The sequence below is a fragment of the Pteropus medius genome, unplaced genomic scaffold (genome assembly GCF_902729225.1).
Source record: "Pteropus medius unplaced genomic scaffold, Ma_sr-lr_union100, whole genome shotgun sequence".
NCBI lineage: Eukaryota > Metazoa > Chordata > Mammalia > Chiroptera > Pteropodidae > Pteropus > Pteropus medius.
Genome location: NW_024355205.1, coordinates 37,759,326 through 37,772,074, shown reverse-complemented (window position 1 = coordinate 37,772,074; position 12,749 = coordinate 37,759,326). Strand labels below are relative to the sequence as shown.

General features: G+C 63.0%; 1 protein-coding gene across 3 annotated transcripts in view; it reads right to left on the bottom strand.

Annotated features, from left to right (window-relative positions):
• The window catches only part of ABCG1 (ATP binding cassette subfamily G member 1), a 63,010-nt gene that overhangs the window by 9,941 nt on the left and 40,320 nt on the right, over positions 1-12,749 (bottom strand). For all 3 annotated transcript variants that reach the window (XR_005651782.1, XM_039858043.1, XM_039858044.1), the window contains exons 3-7: positions 7,615-7,732; positions 6,507-6,639; positions 4,808-4,858; positions 939-1,084; positions 548-671 (exon numbers count right to left, since the gene is read on the bottom strand). Coding sequence is in view for 2 of the 3 variants with exons in the window: in XM_039858043.1 (XP_039713977.1) it covers positions 548-671; positions 939-1,084; positions 4,808-4,858; positions 6,507-6,639; positions 7,615-7,732 (572 nt within the window). In the remaining variant the exon portion in view is untranslated. The remainder of the gene's footprint in view (positions 1-547; positions 672-938; positions 1,085-4,807; positions 4,859-6,506; positions 6,640-7,614; positions 7,733-12,749) is intronic.

Sequence of the window (12,749 nt, the reverse complement as noted above, 5' to 3'; positions counted from 1 at the left end):
ATCCATCCATCCACCCACCAACCACCCAACCATCCAACCTCTCCCTCACCCTCTCCTCCTCCCCACAAGCTTTATGTTCTGTCCCAAGGACTCTGTTAAAGCTCAAAGGTAAGTCCATGATAAATCAGAGAAGGCTAAAGATATCACGTGGCCGGGAATTATTATATTGCTTTTTTTCACACTCATCACCTTCTCAGAAAAGGTTTTGGAGCCATACATATTTCAAACCTTGGGACTTTTTTTTTTTTGCTCATGATATAAAAACCTAAAATTTATAAAATATGATATTATACAAATAAAATAATTCAGTAAAACCGGCGCTTCCCCATTGTAACGGGAGGCAATGAAGCCTCAGCACCGTCAGCGACCCTCCCAAGACTGTGGCCACACACCAGTCCCAAGGCGAGGACTGTGGCCAGCCCTTCCTACCCCCTCCTGCCCCACACCTGCCGCCCTGGCCACCGATGGCTCCAAAGTCTTATGAGCCACAATAGCGAAGGCCACTCAGAAATGAAGACACCCCCATGAGCTAACGGGGCCTGAGTACCTGGTCGAACAGCTCGAAGAGCTTGGCACTGGGCTGGTGGATGGTGCAGATGATGGACCGCCCTCCCTGGGCCAGCCCCTTCATCAGGGACACCACCTGGAAGCAGGAGGCGCTGTCCAGGCCGCTGCAAGTCAAGGGGCCCCGTGAGATGCCGGCGGACCCCGCGCCGTGCCCGCCCCCAAAGCACAGGTCTGTGTGCAAGCCTGAGCCCAGGGGGGTCTCCTGGCCTCAGACGGGGCAGGGGCGAGTCGGGCCTCTGTATGGGACCCCGAACAGAAGGAGAAAAAGACGGGGCAGGCAGGGCGGGCGTGTCCCCCTTCTGAGGCTGCAGTAGGCACCACCCCTGTAAAGCCGTGGGGGGCGGGGGTCCTCCCACGACGCCCCTGAATACCTGGTGGGCTCGTCGAAGAACATGACAGGAGGGTTGTTCACCAGCTCCAGCGCGATGGCCAGGCGCTTCCGCTGGCCGCCCGAGAGGCTGCCGGTCCGCGTGTTGGCACAGGACAGCAGGCCCAGAGCCGTCAGGATCTCCTTGACCTGGGGGCAGTGGCAGAGCCAGGGTGGCCCTCAGGGACCTCTGTCCACACCCCACCCCACAGGGCCCACGTGGGCACCTGCCACCTCCCCTGCCCGCCTCCTGGACACACACAGACGGACATGTGAATCAAGGCCACCCCAGGCTGCCCGTTTCCAGGTCTAAGGTCCCCGGAAGCCAAGGGTCAGTGCTGGTGCCGGCCTGCCTGGGCGGGGTCCTTGTCCTGCCTCCTGCTGGTGACCTCCACTCGTGAGCCTCACTCAGGGCCCAGGTCAGTAAACCCCCGTGGGATGGGAGGAGCAGCGGACACAGATGACCAGGTGTCTGACCGGCACAAAGGGTGGGCCCCCGTGACAGTCCGCGAGACAATGAATCGCGGCTGGGCACAGGGGAGCGTTTAGTCGCCAGCGGCTGGTCATCGCAGACGCAGCCAGCGGCCGGCTTCTCGGAAGAAGGAACGGCGCCCCCTCCGCCTTGTCGATAGTGGGTGAAGGTGTGGGAAGCAGCTGGTCCCTCCCACCGGTGCCCTCAGATGCCTGCCCGGGATGCAGGCTGGCCACGAGGTACGAACGGTGCGCCGTGCACTGAGCCCTCCTGTCTGCTTCGCCGTATTGATCCAGTATTGATTCAGGGCGCGGAAGGGTCAGCAGACTGCAGGGCAGGCTGTGGCGCCGGTATCGGCTGCGGCCTTGAGTCCAGCCCAGCGTCCTCTCGGCTCTGGCCTCCCTGCCCCTATGCCAGGCTCGCCTCCCGGTCCATCTGGGTGGACCCAGCCTAGCAGCTTCTGCGGGGAGACGGGGTCGTCCAGGAGGAGAAGGAGCTCACGAGGAAGAAAATTCCCATTCTGGCTCTTGAGTTACTCAAGTTCGGTCAGGGCAGGACGTGGCTTCGGTGCCAGGAAGAGCCAGGACACTGCCAGTCCACAGGCTGGGAAGCCGCTTGTCACACGGGCCTGGGTCCGCGTCCTGCCCGGCCTCCCCCTCATTGATCCCCGAACCCCACTCCGCTGCCTCTTCCAGAATGCAGTGCTTTCAAGGGACACGAACCCGGAAATAAAGTCAGCGAGGTCGCCCAGGAAAGGCGATGGGGTGCCGCGGTGTGGAGGGCTCTTCCTGGCACACTCTGCGTCCGTGCAGACAGTGTCCACTGGCTTTCCCAGGACGACAAGGCCGGTGAGGCCTCCAGACCACAGGCCACAGCCAAGGGGTGGTCGTGCTGGTCACTCCAGGCCCACGAACATGGCACGTGCCCTCACGCCCTCTGCCCGTCCACCACTTGCCTTTCAGGACTCCTTCTTGTGGCCGAGTGTCCCCTGGCCCCACCTGCCCTCAGTCCCCTGGGAGAGGATGCTGGGGCCGGATGGAGGCCAAACAACGGCGCCTTCCGTTTTCCTGTCCGTCCTCCTCAGCATCCTCCCAAGAGTGACACAGGTTGGGTTTGTTTTAAAGCTCGTTGGAGAGCAACGTCCGGCCCCGCAGACCTTGCTCCCGAGGAAGCCTCTGGCTGGGGGCTCTTGGGGCACAGGCCTGGCGACACGTTCCACTGAGGCCAGAACATTCCAGTCTCGTCTCCACGCGGGGAGTCCAGGGAGATGAGTCAGGCAAGTGCTGGGCTGTCTCATCCTCCAAACAACCCCACGGTCCTGCTGATGGATTCGTGCGGGAGGCGGGGCCTGCGCCTGGCACATGGCGGAGGCCCAGGCGCAGGCACGTAGGACCAGGAGCCCGCCACCCTGCAGCGGCCACTCAGTGACGATCTGGAGAGAGGCTCACGGCGCTCGCTCCCTCGGAGAGTCACACTGTCCAGGGAGGGCCCTTACGCACTGGATGCACAGCAGCAGAGAACAGCGTGGGGCTCTCCTCCGGTCTGTGCCCCAGGCCAGGCGTGGGGACATGCACACGGCAGGTCCTCCAGGAGACACCTCCGTTCCCTGCCAAGCTGGGTGTCCCATGCCTCTCCCGCTGCTCGAGCGGGCAGGGCGGGTTCCCATGACTCTCCATCCAGACCCTGACCGGCTACCCAGATGGGGCTGGAAGCTGCCCCAACCAAGGTCATGACGGAACAGACAGGGCCAGTGCCAGAGGCCACAGGACGGCTGGCCGGGCTCCTCAGCATGGAGCAGCCGCCGAGAAGTACACGCTCCTGCTGGCCCTTCAGTGGCAGCCCCTTCCCCAGTCCCTCCCCCGCTGGGGCGTGCGCAGGGGTCCCACCCCCAAACTTCCCCCTGGCTGTCCACTCGCTCATGGGCCTCGCCCGTCCTGTGCTGCCTGAAGTCACACTGCCCCGAAGGCCGCCGGGGCGTGCCCTTCTGTCTCCCCGTTACAGACAGAAGCCCAGAGCAATGGGAACAGTGGCCTGAGGTTATGTGGTGCGTCCGGGGAGGCCGGGGCACAGGGGTTTGGCTCCCCATCACCACAGACAGGGCCCTGGGACCTCCCTGGCCGGCCACCCCCGCACCGGGCGTGAGCAGGAACGGTCGGGCCTTGTTAAGCGGGGCTGCTCTGCTGCCCTGGGCCTGCTCCCACCAGCGAGTCTAAGGTGACCATTCAGGAAAGGGACGCGGTCCTGGAGGGCCCACAGCACACAGTCACAGCCAGCCCTCCGCCTTCATGAAGGACAGACGCACACGTGGTCCCCACGTTTCCCGTGGCTTTGGGTCCTGCCAAGCCCACGCTATTCCTGCCCGTCCCAGGGGAGAGGACGTCCCCGTGAAGCGTCACCGGCCACACAGGTTTCGCTCATCCCCGAAGTGGGACTCTCCCACCTACGCAATACCACGAACCGCGCCCCCGCCCGGCTCATGGCTGAACCCTAACAGTTCTGGGAGGGCCCCCGAGATGCCGGCGTTTCTTGTCGCACCCAGGGGGTCGACATTCGCGTGACAGACAGTCGGCGTCATGTGGCACGGGAGAGGGAACGCGTGTGCGGAGCCTTGCTGTCAGGGTCTCTCCTTAGCACCGTGACTGAATCCCCCCGACTGTTCCCTTCCTCGGCAGGGCACGAAGAGCCATGGGCACCACTGACGCGAAGCCCGCGGCCCCTGTGGCCCTCCAAGGGCCTCGGGGGACAAGGGAGTATCACGGACGGGAACGCCCCCAGATTCGACTCTTGCGTCGAAAATCCCACTGGTGCCGGCCGTGGAGAGAAGGGGTGTTTTGTAAACATAAGCCAGTCCTCCCGTCGCTAACGTCACCGGGGAAGGGGCTGCAGCTGAAGGGCTTGAGGGTGCTCCCCGCTCCCGGGCTTCCGAGCATGGAAAGCGGGGCGAAAGGGATTCGAAGGTCTCGGTCACCCGGGAAACTTGTTTACTTTTTAAAAGGCCGATGAACCGCACGTGAGAACCAAATTTATTCTCGCGGGTGTGTGTGGGTGGAGGCTGGTTATTTTTAAGCAAATGACTAACCGCCCTCATTGTTAGCGTTTTATAAAAAAGCAAACTGAGTATGAAGCGTATTAAACACGAGAAGGGGCCGCCTAAGTGTCCAGGCCGGTGTCCTGCTGCTTCCTCCCTATGTCTGTGTGGCAGTGCCTGGACCTGAGCGTCCGGCCTGGGGTCTTGGCAGCAGTGTGGTCGCTCCCTGGCCACTCTGAAAGGTCACCGTGCCACACGCAGAAGGCTAAGGACAAACCAACAAAACTGGAGCCCAAAAGTCCGTCCACGCGTGTTTGCCACGTGGACGTCATACACTTTCTGGACCACTTGTGGCCCCGAGGCACACACTTACCATCTCCCTTCTGCCTTCATCCTTCTCCTGGAGCTTCAGGTGTGCAGATACCTGCAGGGGACGAGGACGACGGAGTGGAGTCAGGGCTGACGGCCCACGGCAGGGCTCGAGAGCCCCAGCAGCTGGGGAAACCCTTGGGGGTCCTGGCCTCCCACCTCCCGTGGGTCTGGGAGAGGTGTGGGTCTGGGCCAGCTCCATTCTCTCGGGGTAGATCACAGCTGTGCCCTGAGGAATGCTCAGCAGTTCGCAGCCTGCCCGTTTAACCACCTATGGCCTAAAACCGTCCATTGCTCGCCAGGGTGCGTCTGAGAGAGTTGACACCACAGGAACGCACTACGTATCAGGACTCCGGGCTCGTTGCTGTTCTGTTTGAGATCGTTTGCCAGCTCAGCCTTGGGCTCCTGACCCTGCTCGGGAAAACCTGAGTGGCTGTCACCACGCCCAGCGGCAGCCCTGTTCTGCTCTGCTGACCTGTGGGGCTTCGGGGGGCCAGGAGCCTGTTTCCTGATGAGCACAATGGTATGGCGAGGTCAGACCCGCCCAGCTGCGTGAGCATCAGTGACTGAGACGCAGGCGAGGGTCGGGGAGAGGCCGCGGTCCCAGCGTCAGACAGGGCCGGGCCTGGGTCGGCTCAGCCAGGCCCGCTGCTTGCCCTGTGACACCGCGTGTCCCGCACCAGCCTGGAGGAGAGGTGCCGCTTCCTCGCAGAACACTCAGGACCAGGGACAATGACAGGGACAGCCGTGCGGGGCCCTCTCTTCCTGCTTCCCCACCCAGCAGGCTGCGGAGCAGACCACGCCCCTGGCACCGTGTCCCCCTTCCCGTGGCTGAGGTCCCCTGGGCACTGCCTCTGGAGTGAAAGGCGGGGCGGTGGCCACTCCCTGGTGCCACAGGGAGGAAGCTTTGCCCAGCCCATCAGGAGCGCAGGGCAAGCTCTCTGCGGGCTGGAGAACCAAGGTGAATCCCCATCCACTGACCAGGGCACAAGGCAGATGGGCTGCGAACGTCCGGAACATGCCAGGAGCAGCCCGGCGGCCCTGTCCTCGCAGTGGACGAGGAGAAAGCAGGACACCGAGCAGCCCCTCCACAGACGTGCAGTGACGCGTGGACGGCGGCCAGGGGCCTTCCTGCCTCCTCAGCGGGGGGCATTCTAGTGGCTCCCGCTGCCCACAGCAGGGTCGGTGTGGCCCCTGTGGGTGTGGGCGGGGCCCTTCCGAAGCTGGCCCTGGGGGCCGGGGCCACAGCCCTCGCGTGGTCTGTTCAAGGAGCACGGTGGCCATTCCAGACCCGCGGCAGGGGACACCTGGGCGAAGTGTCTGAGCCTTTCTCTCATGCTTTCGAGGATCGCACGCTCGGTGACCTGTCGGGCTCTGTGCAGGGCCGGGGACCCGTCAGTGGGCAGCACACACAGGTGAGTCGGACGAGGCCGAGACCCTCGGGGCCCTAATCCTGTCACCAGGTCGACTGCAACTTGGGCCCAAAGCCACAAACAACCAGAGGATGGCTGATGGGAAGGGCAGACCTTCGGCCCGCGGACAGGAGGGCTGTGGTCGCCCCAGCCATCCTGGTCGGGGGCGACGAGAAGCCAGGGTCTCGAGGGGGTTGTCCCCGCGGCATGCTGGGGGCAGTGATCCGCGGGCGAGAGGGGCCGAGGCCGTGGGTGCCCGCGGGGACAGGGGCAGGGCAGGAGGGCGCTCACCATCATGGCCTCCTGCACGGTGAGGTGCGGCAGCAGCATGTCGTCCTGCATGATGTAACAGGACACCTTCCGGAAGCAGCGCAGGTCCCGGGGCAAGCCGTTGATGAGGACGGCCCCCTTCCTGCCAGTCTCCCTGCAGGGCCGGAGCGGGCAGGTCAGCGGGCTCCTGTCCGGCCCTCCAGGGCCCCGCCCAGCATTTCCCAGCTGGCACATTTGCCTGAGGGACACCGAGGGGCAGGAGGGAGGACACTCGGGAACCCCCTGGCACTGGCAGGAAGTAGCTGCTGGGGGAAGGTGCCAGCTTGCGGGGAGCGGACGAGCAGAGGCCCTCTGGGACTGCGCACTTGGAACAGGGGTCCCCTAAGCAAACTGACGAAGGTGCGCACGGATGCTCCCACACGCGGCCGGGAGGCCAGATGGGCCCCCCACTGACTTTTCAGGGGCCCCTCGGATAGGCTTCTGAGCAACTAGTGCATAGCTGCGGTGACGGTGACAGGACCAAAGGCCAGGACTGTGCAGTCTGGGGCCGTGGCCGCTACATCAGAACCGCTGCCCAAGGGCCCGGCTCTGGCGCTGACTGAGAGGCAGCGCAGCAAGGTCCGTGGCTTCATGTGCCTCGAAGAGGGGGGTCTGGGCCCAGGAGCCGCTCGGCCAAGTGCATGGCCCTTCTCCATCGGGGACATCACCCTCGGGGACCACAGTGGACAGGACGGGGCATCCGTGTGGAAATATAAGGGCACAGCCCGCCAGCCACGCTGCCCCCCTCACTCCCAGACCCACTGTGCATCTCTACGCCCACGCTCTTCTGGGTGCCCCGGCTCAGCCCAGGGGGACAGTGGGACCCGCGGGCCCCTGCCCCGTGCCCTCCCCTGAGGGCAGAGCACCCGCCTCTGCCATCGTGTGGCCACGAGCAAGTGCTGCATTTTGGTGCGTTCCGTGTCATTCCCCTCGAAGCCCCGAAGACCCATCCTCCTCAGGCCTCCCTGGGGACCGTCCCTTAAGGGACAGGATGGACTGAAGCGGCTCCGATATCTGCATTGGTGCCACAATGCCACAGACAGCCAACCGCTGGGTGCGGACCTCGCTGTCCTCGGCCCAGTGTGCTCACCTGTATCCGGCGAGGATGTTCATGAGCGTGGACTTCCCAGCCCCAGAAGGACCCATGATGGCCACCAGCTCCCCGCTGCTGAACTTCCCAGAAATTCCTTTCAGGAGGGTCTTGTATCCTGCAAAAAGCAGATCCCGTTGGCCATCCAGTGATCACATCGCTCGTTGGTTTTAGCCCCGGTGCTGTGCAGGCAAACAGGTCCCCTGGCCACGATCCCAGGCCAAGGCGCGACTTTGCACACGACAGCACAAAATGCCAAGTTCCGGGCAAGAAAATGGACCTTGCGTCTCTCCTTCGCCCGCATCTACTTCCGCACTGCACTCCCCGGTCACACGGCAGTCGGTGAATAACACTTTGCTCAGCGTGCACAAAGCGCTTTCACGTAGCCTGCCTCGGCTGCCACCGCTGACCCTGCAGAATGAGGAAGCAGGTGTCCGGGGGACCCGGTGACTCGTCCCGGCTCCCACAGCCGCTGGGGACAGACCCTAACCCGGAGCCACGGCACGGGCCACAGCGCCGGCCACGTCACTGCTGCCCCACACGGCGTGTGCCTCCGTTCATTAAATGACTAATTTAATATTTCATTTATGAATTCTTATTTATAATTTATACAAGTATAAATCACTCATACCGAATTTATTACTCCACGAATCACTCCTCTATAATCAGCTAATTAACATATTAACTAATTGATAACGGAAGTTTATCTTTTGGCCGCCACGTCACATTGCTCTGGAATTCCTGCGCAGTCTCCAGCCGAGAGCTTTGTAAAAGGTCAGAAAGTCACACGGGGACACACTCACTTTCTCGCAAGCGGACGGTGCAAATGCGCTACAGAGCATAAAGGGTAAAGTGGACGCAGCTGGGTTCACGGGCGGAGAAACAGTTCTCGGTTCCGAGAAGCGGTCCCGGAACGCACCGTTAAATGACCAGGACCGGGCACAGGCGACATTGTAGCTGCCTGACGGCCCGGGGGCCTGAGGAGAAAGGCACACGAGGTACTCTCCCCAGGCACCAGCAGCTCGCTCCCTGGCCCCCCGAACCTGTGTGTTTATTCGAGCCCCGGCCAGGGTCTGGGGAGTTCCTGTCTCTCGCGGATGAGACACCTGAACGCCCAACCTGTCAGCAGAGCCACCTTGATTTAGATGGGCAGTCCCCAAGGCCTTGTTTAATTGGGCAGAGGCGGAAGCAAAGGGGGGTGGGAGGGGGAGACTTGTGGCCCTGCCATTGGCTCATGACGGAGAGTGGCTGTCACCTGGGGAGAGCCGCGACAGCCGTCCCCTGGGATGGGGGCGCAGGAACAAGCGGGGGGTGCGGGGGAGATGTCTAGCAGGGCAGCTCAGAACTGCAAGCGAGCCTGACTCCTGCCTTAGGAGGCAGATGATGGATGAGACAGGTCAGCAAACGCAGCACGTGAGAGTTAGAGGAGGCCAGTGTCAGGGAGGGGAGGGGACCCCAAAGGACAGCGTCTGCCCCTGGACAGACAGGAGAGTGGGGGACAGCAGACACCCCTTCTCTGCCAGGCCGAGCTCCCAGTGCAGCAGGCTCTGAATCGGGACGGAGCTCTGTGGGACCAGGGGCTCCGGGACCTGGGCCACGAGAGACCTGCGTGACATCACCGGGGAGCGCTAAGTGCCAGATGCTGCTCATTACCGGCTTCCTGTTGGTTCGGGTCCAGAGTGGGGTTACTCTCGAGCAAACCCTTCTACGAGCTGTTCCTTCTCGGAGCTCGGAGCCGACCCCTGGCTGGTCCCCTGTAAACCAGGAACTGCCTGAGGATGCAGACACACTGCCGAAGTGACCGCTGGCCATCCGAGGCCAAGTGCAGTCCGCTTTCCTGTCCATGAGCCCTGCTCAGGCCTGTTCTTGGCATAATATGGAAAAACTGCGTGACAGGCGGGGCCATGGGTGCCCATCCGCTGCCCAGTGTGTGGGCGCTCCATCCTAAAATAGCCAGGCCAGACCCAGGCCAGACCCAGGCCAGACCCAGGCCAGAGAGGAGAGAAAGCAGTGGAGACAGACGACAGGGGTCCGGGCCCGCCACCTCAGGGAGGAGGGCGCTGTGTGGACACCGGGTCCCCGTGGCGAGCCCCGCTAGCACGCGCTGAGACGCGGCGGGCACGCTCTGCTCCGCAGTGAGGAGACAGGGCCACGGGCCGGGGTGCAGGGCCCAGCCTGGCAGCAGCAGCGCTGGGGCCGAGGGGCGGCTGGGCAGGGGGAAGGCCGCGTGGAGGGGCAGCTGGAGACCCGGGTTCTGGGCCACGGAGCCAGTGCCAGCCCAGGGGCCGTTGGTCTCACAGACCTTGAGGTGTTACGTTTGGGGGTCTTCCTGGGAAAGAGAACAAATACAAAATGTGTGGGCTGAAAGAGTTTTTGAGCCGGGGCAGCTGAAGAAGGGGACGCGATCCCATCGGGCACCTCACCTGCCACTCACACCCTCTGGCCCCCGCACTGCCCGGCCCCGTGTGCAGACCTGACGCATGGACGGAGTTTTAAAAGCCACGTGGGGGGAGGCGCACGGACACTTGGCATTAAGTGTGACAACTTCGTTACACGTAGGATGTACTTTTAGGATGTAGAGGTCCAGAAAGAGCCTGGCCGGACGTCCTGAATCCAGTGAGCTGAGGTTCCTGACATTCAGACGGTGAGGACGAAGACCTCAGAGCAAGACTTCCCCTAAAACACACGAGCCAGGCCCGAACCGAGGGCCTGGGTGTTTCTCCTCTGCAGAAACGTGTCTTCGGAGGACAGGGCCAGAGAGGAGCCAGCCCTGCGGCGTGCCCGCTGGTCACGAGCAGGGCGCCAGGTTCGCTCCTGCCTTTCCCTGTGGGCCTCCAGCAGGCCGAATGCCGGCTTCCTCTCCATACGTTACGGACGAGAAACGAGGGCTCAGAGAGGGTAAGCGACCTGCCCGAGACGGCACAGCGGCTCGGCGGAGGAGCCAACATTCCCGCCACTTCTGCCCAGCTCCAGAGCCGGCTCCTGCACCCGGTCACGAGCCTGTGCCAGCCCCGGCAGCACCGTGAGGGGTCCAGGCAGCGGCTGTCCCCACCTGTCACCCCTCCTGTTGAACCACTATGGTCAGCTCAACTCAGGAACGTCCATTTGGTCTGCTGCTGCGTGAAATAGTTAACAGAAGATGGAAAGAAATCACACACCTTTCTTCACCCGAAATGAACCCCCTGAAGGCCAAGGCCACCCAGGGGCAGGGTGGCTCTCGGTGCGTGGGGGGCGAGGCGCTCGGAAAGCTAAGGGCCAAACGCCCTGTGTGCGTCCAAAGATCTCTTAACTCACCCGACTACATCTCATCCTCCGGTTTCCTTTTCTCTCAATCGAAAAAAAAATTCTTGCCAGGGTTTGGCGGGCCCCTGTCATCTGGGGCGACGCCAGCCCTGCGGCGTTGAGGACCCCGCGGCGGGCTCGGGGGAGACGCGCGTCTGCCCTGCGCGGCCCGCCCTGTGGCTCCTCGGCCAGAAACGCCGCCTGCCGCACCGCCGGCGGCCGGTCTCAGAGCCGCAACTAGTCAGTCGGCAGAGCTGACACCGGGGCCCTTGGGAGCCAGGAAGCCCCCGACTCTGGTGACCCGCGCGAAATCACGAGCAGCTCGCGCCTCCAGCTCCCGCGAGCGACACGCTCAGGTTTCGTTTAATGAGCCGCGGTTTGGAAGGGGCGGCGGTTTCCAGCCTGACCGGGGTCGCTCGGTCCCTGGGTTTAGTTTCTGAGCTGCACCCAACGAAGGCTGTCGCCTCACCGCCGGGGCAGGTGGAGAGCGTGCCACCGACAAGCAGGCTGGCTGTGTGCTTGTCCCAATGTCGCCGTTCGCTCTGCCCTCTCCAGGGGTAAGTCTGCTGTGAAAGTCACTGCGTGTGGGTAAACAAGCCACTGTGCGAGGCTCTGCGGGCAGAGGCCACCGACGGGTCACGATCCCGGCTTTATTCACTCACAGAGCGCTGGCTCAGGGGGCGGGGCCACACCGAATACCCCTCCCGGGGCCTCGTGGCAAAGAGGGGAGTCTCACCACAGATGAGGGGTCCCCAGTGCACAGAGAGAGGCCTGGACTTCAGTAGAGAGATGGTCAGGAAGCTGTCCCAATCCTGTCTCCCCCTTCAATGGTCCCCTCTTGTACTCCCTGGGGGTCCCTGCACCCGACAGCCAGGGGCCTGAGACGGAGCTTCGCATCCTGCCCCTCCATGTCCTCACCGGGACCCACGCTCTCACACGGGGGACGCCGGCGCACAGGCTGCACGACCCCCACCAGCCCCACGCCCGTCGCTCTGCGTCCGGCACGTCAGTTTTGCAGCTACGAAACCACATCGCTGTCATCGTGTCTGCCCAGCAGGGCCACCCAGAACTCCCTCACAAAGGGGGAGCTGAGTCAGCGGCAGTTACGCGTGGCCCGTAAACGGCCAGGTGCGCCGGGAGGTGCCCCTCTCGTCCTGAGGACGGTGGGCAGGGATTCGGTGCTGGAAGGGGAGGGGCAGGGGGACGCAGTGTTGAGAGGACTCAGCAGCTCACACCCGACCGGGGGAGGGTGACTTTCTGGGTGTTCTTCCTGTTTCGGGGAAATCTGTTTATTTTTTCTTTCTGCTGATGGACATTTTCCTGCCATCAGCGCCCTGGCTGCCTGGCAGAAGCTGGGGTGGGGGTGAGTGCAGCCATCCTGGTCCTGCAGTCACCTTCTAAGGCCACCGCTTGGGGTGGGCTGGTGAGTTTACACCCGCCTGGCCTCCTCCAGGATTGCCCCAGGAGGTCACTCATGCACGTCCATGCTCGCCTGTCCTGCTTGCAGACAGCACGGTTTTAGATAATTGGGTGAGCTTCTTTTTCAAACTTTTCAACTGCAGAAGAACCAAAACGAACCATTCTGAGGAACAGCGGGAAGGAAGAGCGTGTGTGCTCGGACCTCCTGGCTTCGGCACAGCTCGCAGGTGCTGACAGCTCAGGGTCTCAGGCCCCTCAGCAGCAGCCTGGTCCAGCTCAGCCACCATCGAGCTGTGGGACTCGGGCCAGGGCCCCAGAAATGCTCCGTGCCCAGTCTCCTGATCCCACCTGTAGGTGGCGTGGAGATAAACATCTACTCTAAACACATCTGGCCCATGTCGCCGGGTCTACCTGGGAAGCGACACGGAATGTCC